Source organism: Erinaceus europaeus, chromosome 7 (assembly GCF_950295315.1).
Source record: "Erinaceus europaeus chromosome 7, mEriEur2.1, whole genome shotgun sequence".
In the NCBI taxonomy this organism is placed as follows: Eukaryota; Metazoa; Chordata; class Mammalia; order Eulipotyphla; family Erinaceidae; genus Erinaceus; species Erinaceus europaeus.
Window position 1 is genome coordinate 73179145 of NC_080168.1, and position 8382 is coordinate 73187526.

General features: G+C 42.8%; 1 protein-coding gene across 4 annotated transcripts in view; it reads right to left on the reverse strand.

Moving 5' to 3' along the window:
* Nucleotides 1-8156, reverse strand: part of VWA8 (von Willebrand factor A domain containing 8) — a 408658-nt gene extending 400502 nt beyond the window's left edge. The window contains exon 1 of one of the 4 annotated variants that reach the window (XM_060194755.1): nt 7831-8146. In XM_060194755.1, coding sequence (XP_060050738.1) covers nt 7831-7972 — 142 coding nt within the window. In that variant the 5' untranslated portion in view covers nt 7973-8146. Of the gene's footprint in view, nt 1-7830 lie in introns of all 4 variants that reach the window. The other 3 variants (XM_060194752.1, XM_060194753.1, XM_060194756.1) reach the window with 3 other exon arrangements.
* Between the last annotated feature and the right edge of the window lie 226 nt (nt 8157-8382).

Genomic DNA, 8382 nt, shown 5'->3' on the forward strand with positions numbered 1-8382 from the left:
CCTAGCAGTCAGAGATAATACACAGGAGGAAATCTAGGGTAAGATGAAGTCTAGAGATGTGGAGACAGCATAGTGGTTTTGCAAAAGACTCTCACACTTTGGAGGTCCTAGGTTTAATCCTCAGCACCACCATAGCCAGAGCTCAGCAGTGCTCTAGTTTTAGTATATCTTTCTCTCTCTCATTAAAGTAAATGAAATGTTCTTTTAAAGGTGAAAACTGTAAAATGGGGGGTAAGCTAAGGGAGTCTTTCTAAAGAGATATTTTGTAATCCAGAAGATAGGCATATTTAGAGATCTGTACACTACTTAAACACAGGATTATATAGGTGCGGGTCTCAAACTTGAGTCACACACACACAGCAAAGCCATCACACTATCCAGGTGAACAGTTCTGCTGGCCTTTTCTTCAACTATTTCATGGTCTTTTTACTGTCAAGATCTTTACCGACTTTAAACATGCTTTTTTTTTTTTGGCTAAGCATATATGTGGTAGCCCCACTCACAAAAAAAACATACCTTTGTGCACCTCTTTCTAAATTGTAAAGTACCTCTCAATAGTGCTGAACATTCAGTTCTGTGAAATGTACACATTACTCTGTGGCTGAAAGTTGTGATGAAGTTGGTCTACTTCAGGGTTTCTCAGCAGCAACACCATGGAAGGTTTGGGCTAGATGGTGCTTAGTGGTGTTTTGTAGGTGGAGCAGCAGCACAGCAGGGTGCCACTCACCCTCCTGATAGGAAAACCAAACTGTCTTCAGGTATTGCTAAGGTCTCCCAAGGGAGTAGAATCCCCATTAGTTAAGACAGCTGGTTTGGGCCAACAAGATAGCTCACGTGGATAATACATCTGCTTTGCCACACATAGGGCCCAGGTTCGAGACCAACTCCCTTGGAACAGAAGGCAAGTTCAGTGTTGTAGTCTCTTTCCCTCTCTCTTTCTCTCTCTTATTCTGTCTGAGAAAGTTGGCCCGAGGCTGGGTAGTGACAAATCTGGTACAGTACACATAATACTATGCACCAGGACCTGGGTTGAAGCCTCAAGTCCCCAATGTGCAAGGGGAAGCTTCACAAGCAGTGAAGCAGTGCTGCAGGTGTCTCTCTTTCTACCCCCTTCCCTCTCAATTACTCTGGTTCTATCAAAAAGAAAAGAGAAGGAGGAGAAATGGCCACTGACAGCATCACATTCTTTAAAATACAAGGCCAAGATATGACTTCAGGGTCAAAGGGACCTATTGCAGGTTCAAAGTTGTTAGTTAATAAATAATTCCCCAAAGTTCAATACCTAGTCAACAACAAGTTAAAGCATTTCCTTTTTAGTCATGGCTCTTACGTTAAACCAGGACTGTCATTAGCATTGGTCTGAGGATGAAATCTAAAACTATAAAAACTCACACATGGTTGCTTATTAGTCTGTTGCTACATTTTTAAGTAGACAGCCTGGATGCCCAAGAATGGGAAATTGGAAAAAATGAACTACATGGATAAATACATAAAATGTATAGCTATCTAAAATGATCACACTACAACATCTATCACCATTACTAAGTTCACAGTGAATGAGAACTACAAAATATCCATGCTCTCATTTTTTTATTAGTGATATAATATTGATTTACAAAGTAGTAAGATAACAAGGGTGTGGGAGTCGGGTGGTAGCACAGCGGGTTAAGCGCATGTGGCACAAAGCACAAGGACCAGCTTAAGGATCCCGGTTCGAGTCCCCCGGCTCCCCTCCTGCAGGGGGGTCACTTCACAGGCAGTGAAGCAGGTCTGCAGGTGTCTATCTTTCTCTCCCCCTCTGTCTTCCCCTCATCTCTCCATTTCTCTCTGTCCTATCTAACAATGATGACATCAATAACAACAATAATAACTATAACAATAAAAAGACAACAAGGGCAACAAATGGGAAAACAAATAAATAAAATTTAAAACAAAAGATAACAAGGGTGTAATTCCACACCATTCCCACCGCCAGAGTTCTGTGTCCCCATTCCCTCCACTAGAAATTGTAATAGTTCTCCCAAGGTCACAGATATGGGTTGACTATTACATATATTTGCCCTTTTTTCCCCCTATGGTCCTGCCTTCTCTTCCATTCTGAGTCACACCTATACTTATTACTACTTCTCAGTGTCTTTTTTTTTTTTCCTCTTCTCTCTTCAGGTCCTGATGGAATTGGGACCTGAGTTTGGACTCTCTACTAGTCATCTTACCCTAACATGTCTCCCCGAGAGTATATAACAAAATTCTTTTTGGGATGCAGAAGGTGGAAGGTCTGCCTTCTGTAACTGCTTCATCACTGGAAATAGACATTGGCAGGTCTACCCATACCCCCAGCCTGTTTCTATCTTTCTCTAGTGGGGTGGGGTAGGGCTCTGGAGAGTTGAGGTCTGGAACACATTGGCGTCATTTGCCAAAGGGAGTTCATGATGGGGTCATAGTAACATCTGCAACTTGGTGGCTGGAAGGAAATTAAGATATGATTCAGGACAAAATTTTAATAAACAGGAATCAGAAAGAATAGAGCAGGGTGAGAGTACAGATCTTAGCATAGAAAGAATCTAGGAAGTCTATTTTATGTATGTTCCTAGGGGCCCATGATTTTAGTAGTTTCTTCTTGAGTTTGATAGCTAAGATGGAGGTGGACTAAAAATACTGTCTGGGAAGATGGTGTCAGAGTTGAGAATGGGACTAGAAAGCTGGATCAGGGCAGAGAATAGATCCCAAATTTGAAGAAAATATATAAATACAATTAATTGTTTACTACATCAATCTGACACAGAACCCATGTATATTCATATTTCATGCTCCCATTTTTTAAAGTAATACGTACTGGGTAAAGTGCATACTTTTTCATATACAAGGAACATTCCTGCTTTTGGCCATCACATGAGAACACCATGCAGAGGGATGGCTTCACAAATGGTAGCACATTGCTGTGGAGTCTTTCTCTAATTCATTCTCACTCTCTGTCTCTTACTCTGAGGTGGGTAGAGGGGGAGTCTGCTGAGAGCTGTGGAATCATACAGGCACAATGCCACAGAGAAGCCCTGACAGCAAAATAATGAAATTAAATATGTATTCATATAAATATATAATACCACACATTATACTTTTAAGCATCATTTCTGGGGTTTGCCAATATAGAAGACTATGTATTTTAAGTCTAAGAGTATTAATACCAAAAAGCTGACCACTGTGATTTTGCATTGTATCTAGAGAATTTGTAATTTCCTTTTCTCAATAAAAATGGTTTTCTTGTCCAAAAAGTATTTTTAAAATATCTACATAAACAAATGTCTTCCATATACAAGAGTTGTAAAGATAAGTTAGCAAATCTCCTTAATAATAAAGAGGTTGGAATTAGAAGTAGGTGTAACTTGGAAAGGGGATGGTAGGACCATAGGAAAAAATGAACAGATAAATAGATAGACGGATATAGATAGATAGTTATAAACAATTGTCAGGGCTGGGTGGTTGTGCACCTGGTTTAGCGCACATGTTACAATGCACAAGGACCTGGGTTCAAGGACCCAGTCCCCACCTGCAGGAGGAAAGTTTTGCTAGTGGTGAAGCAGTGTTGCAGGTGTCTCTCTCCCTCTTTACCACCCCTATTTCCCTCTTGATTTCTGGCTGTCTCTATTCCATAAATAAGTAAATATAATACAAAAAAAAAAAGAAGAAGAAGAAGAAGAAGAAGAAGAAGGAGAAGAAGAAAGTAGTCAACCCTTATCTGTGACCTTGAGAGAACTACTACATTTTCCAATGAAGGGAATGGGGACACAGAACTCTGGTGGTAGGAAAGGTATGTAATTATACCCCTGTTATCTTATAATTTAGTAAATCAATATTAAATCATTAGTTAAAAAAGAAAAAGAAATAAAGGGGTTGGAGAACAGCACTAAATGTGGCACAGAGCATTTATACCACCAATCTTCCCTTCATATTTTACAGATGAATCTACTGAATTATCAGGGTCTTACTTAACCAACTTACTAGCTCCATCTGTAAAAACACAAGTACAGCAATACTGGGTTGTTGGGAGAGTCATGGTGAATTTATGCATAGAAAAAAAACAGAAAAATATGCCATGACTTCCCTGACATCTCAATATTTGTTCCTCTCTGCAGTAGCTAATTTTCCTGTTAACTTCTTTGTTTCTAAAACCAAGAGGTAACAGTGATGAAAGTGTAAAGAACTTACCAGTTATAAATATTTAGTAAGATATTTGGCAGTAAAAGATAAAAGGAAGTGGGTCTGGGTTTAACAAAAAGGACCCTGTCTTCCTTCTGCCAGCCTAGCTTTATAAAGCTCCCATCTGGAGTGCCAGCATGACAATGCTAGCCTTGCTGCTTCTCTTTGCGAACTTTGACCTAAATACCTACTGAATGTTTGATTAGGTTCAGTGTTGACGGGAACCAAAAGGAATAAAAAGAAAACTGAGACAGAGAAACAGGGCAGGAAAGATGAACACTACTCATAACCTGCCTCTGTTTATATATATTGCTATTCTTTTTCCAAACAAGAAAGCAGGGTCTATTACAAGTTCAGCTTGGATAAAGTGACTAGAAACAAGTATGAGTGCAGCAGAGAGCATCTCTCCAACTGAAACTAACTTATTGCACCATATTGCTATTTATTATTACATTTGTCCCCATGTGACCTCTGGTTCAGAACAGGACAAAGCCAACCTCAAGGGCCAATATCATGACCCCATGTGGCAGAGTGCTAACCTGCTGTTCACCAAATCATGGCTGTTCTTATTTGACGATCTTCTCTGTCAGTTCCCAGCTGCATTTGCCCACAGTTCACATACCTTCAACCTTGCAATACCCAGACGGACAAGAATAACAGCATATTTCTCCTGGTAAGACTCTGCCAGTAAACTGTTGAGTCTAAGAAGCTAATGTGTTGTCTGTAACATGCCCATCACTTTCACATTTGAAGCAATGTCTATACTTTGATTCTCGGGACATAACACAAATTTTCAGATCACTTCAACTGATCACCAATACCTACCTAATACAAACTTTAACATTTCACACTTCTGAGGGCCTGCAGGTGGCTCACCGGGTAGAGCACACATATCACCAAACACAAGCGTCAGTGCTCAAGCCCCAGGGTATCTCATGCAGGGGGAGAAGCATCAGGAGTGGTTTCTCCTTGTGTCTCTCTTATCTCTGTCTCTCACCATCTATCTAGAGCAGCTTTGGGCCACACTGGGCCCAGAAATCATTTGGTCTGGTCCTGCCAAGGCAACTGCAGCAGCTTTCTCTCACAGCAACATTAAGTACTAATGTTTTAAGTTGTCAACTTTGTATGGGCACAGAATGTTATAAATATCTAAGTGGCCTTTGGAAGGAAAAAAGGTTCTCCATGAAAAAGAATAAAATGGTCACTGTGAACAGTGGAGTTGCGTAGGCCTGAGTCCCAGTGGTAACCCCAGTGACAAAAAATAAATAAAATTTTAAAAATCACACCTACACACCCTTCTAATGCATGTGATATTTATGTACAAAGAACATTTTTTTATAAAGCCACAAATGAAACCTGCTCCCATTTGGCTACTCAGACCTAATAACTTCCAACCTAAAATGAACTGGTTTCATTTTTCTTTGAGGGAAAGAAACTGAACTCTCACCTAGCTGAAATGATACGGTGAGTAATAAAGAAGCTAACTTCTTTTTTTTTTTTTTTACTAAGTCTTTTTCTTTTTTTAATTTTTGTTTATTTAGCAAAAGGAAACATTGACAAAACCATAGTACAACTCCACACAATTCCCACCACCAGAACTCCATATCCCATCCCCCCCACCCCCCATAGCCTTTCTATTCTTTAACCCTCTGGGAGTATGGCCCCAAGGTCCTTTGTGGGATGCAGAAGGCTGAAGGTCTGGCTTCTGTAATTGCTTCCCCACTGAACATGGGTATTGACAGGTTGATCCATACTCCCAGCCTGTCTCTGTCTCTCTCTGTCTCTCTGTCTCTCTCTCTCTCCTTCCCTAGTAGGTTGGGGCTCTGGGGAAATGGCATTCCAGGACACTGTCGAGCATCAGCCTGTGCCTTTGGTTGTATGACGTCCTCACAAGCACCCCAAACAAACTGCCCTTATCCTCATTTCCTAGTAAAGATAACTAGGATGCAAAATTAAACAAGTTGCACTCAAATACCCACACCAGACAATGTGAAAATTAACTCTCCAACTCGGCCTAGCTCCAAATTACAGATGATGCTACAATTGTACACTTGACCTCTGCATCCTACAACAAAGAAGCAACCATCAAACTTTAAAAGATTAAAAAAAAAAAACTCTAAAAGTCACAATAATTGATAAAGGGGAGATTTTTCCTTTTTTTAACCAAAGTACTGCTCAGCTCTGCCTTACAGTAATATAAGGAACTGGGATCTGGGAGCATCAGTCATGAAAAAATTTTTTGCATAAACTTTATGCTATCTCCCCACACCACAACTCTACAGAAAAGAGGAAAATTTTTATTCAGTAAATAAAAGTGAAACTTATGGAACTTAAAACTCCCTCACAACCTGGCAAGGTAAACCATCTGATGTGCAGGGAACACTGAAACTTAAAATTTTCTGGAGAAAACCTCCCTTATCCTAGGAAACAGCAGCAACGATGAAAAGAACCATTTTTCCATTCAAAAGCTACAAGGACCTACAACCTTTCCCCTCCAGCACAAATTCTCCAGCTCCAACCTTCCAGGTTGTGTTTAGAAATCAGGTGACTATAATCAGTTACTTAAATACCAGTGTCATCACTGGCAATTCATGTTTGTTTGGAGTTTCCAGAAACTGCCTTAATTGCAGTCAGGAATTTTCACTCAGGCATCCTGTTGAGCTCTAAGAAGAGCAACCAGGGCTGGGGAGTCAGTGTAATGATTCTGCAAAAGTCTTTTTGTTTGTTTATCTTATTAGTGATTTAATATTGGTTTACAAAATTATGAGATAACAAGGATATAATTCCACACTGTTCCCACCACCAGAGTTCTGTGTCCCCTTCCCTTCCATTGGAAACTGTAGTAGTTCTCCCAAGGTTGACTAGTATTTCTATAACTATGTCTATCTGGCAAAGTCTCAGGTTAAATCCCCAGCAACAGAAGCAAGCAAACTCTAAGACTTGTGAGAACTATGATGGTTATCTTTGGAAGGTGGGAGGCTGGGGATATAGAACGTTGGTGGTATTAGGTGTAGTGAGGAACTATACACTGTAATCTTACAATCTTGTAACAAACTATTAATAACAAGTAAACACACACACACATATGGGCCGGTTGGTGACACCTGGTGAACGCATATGTTACCGGGGTTCAAGACTCCACTCCCCACCTAGGGGTGGGGGAGAAGCTTTGCAAATGATGAGGCAGTGCTGCAGACGTCTCTCTTCCTTGTATATCTCCCTTCCTCTAGATTTCTGGCTATCTTTATCAAATGAATAAAGATAATAAATAAATCATATAAATCCCCAGCACCACAAGCCTGAGCTTAGCAGTGAGTGTTGGGGGGGGGGGGTTGTCTCTCGTAGGCTTTCTCCATATCTCACTCTCATTGAAAATGAAATAAAACTGTTTTTCCTTTTTAATGGAAGTGGAAAGGGCACCCTGCGGGGAAGGACAGTCCCAGTAACATTTGGAAACACCAGGCGCAGGCATTCAGCCCGGCGTGAGCAAGAGGGAGAGCTCCCCCTGTGTGAGCACCCGAGCGGGAGTCCCAGGTGCGCACAGAAAGCTCAGTGGACGCGCGGCTCGGGCTGCAGAGCGAGGCCCTGGGAGCGCAGCGCGGGCGGGGAGTGACGGCCCTGCCTGTGGCGGGTTACCTGAGTCGGCGCCCGCCCCGGCCTGCAGCAGGCGGACCGCCGGCCGGCCCCGCGCCACCTGCCGCAGCAGCAGCCGCACACGCCGCGCGGCAGGGCCGGCCGGGCCGCCGGGCGCCCCGAGAAGCAGGAGACGCGACTGCATGAAGCCGGGAGAGCCTGCGTCCCGGGAGACTCGCGGACAGGAGGACAGGAAGCGGCAGCGGAGCACCGTCCGCCGGAAACTCCTTCCCGGAATCTACCGGCCCGGCCCAACCGGCCCGGCCCCGGGGGCGGAGGACGCTGAAGAGCCAGAGCACAGACATTGTCGCGGGAGCGCGCATGGCCGCAGTGGGGAGGGTCGCGTACACGCACTGCACAGCGCAGAGCGGAGCAAGGTGCTCGCGCCACCTGCCATTCTGCACCTGCCTTCCCAGCCCGGCCTGGCAGTTGGTGGCAGAGCTCCAGAGGCCTGGAAATGCTTTAATGCTTTTAGTTGCTTCCCAGGGTATGAGTGTTCAGAGGCTCCTAGGAAGTCTCCCTTTCCCATAGTCTTTCCTTTTTAATTTTTTTCTA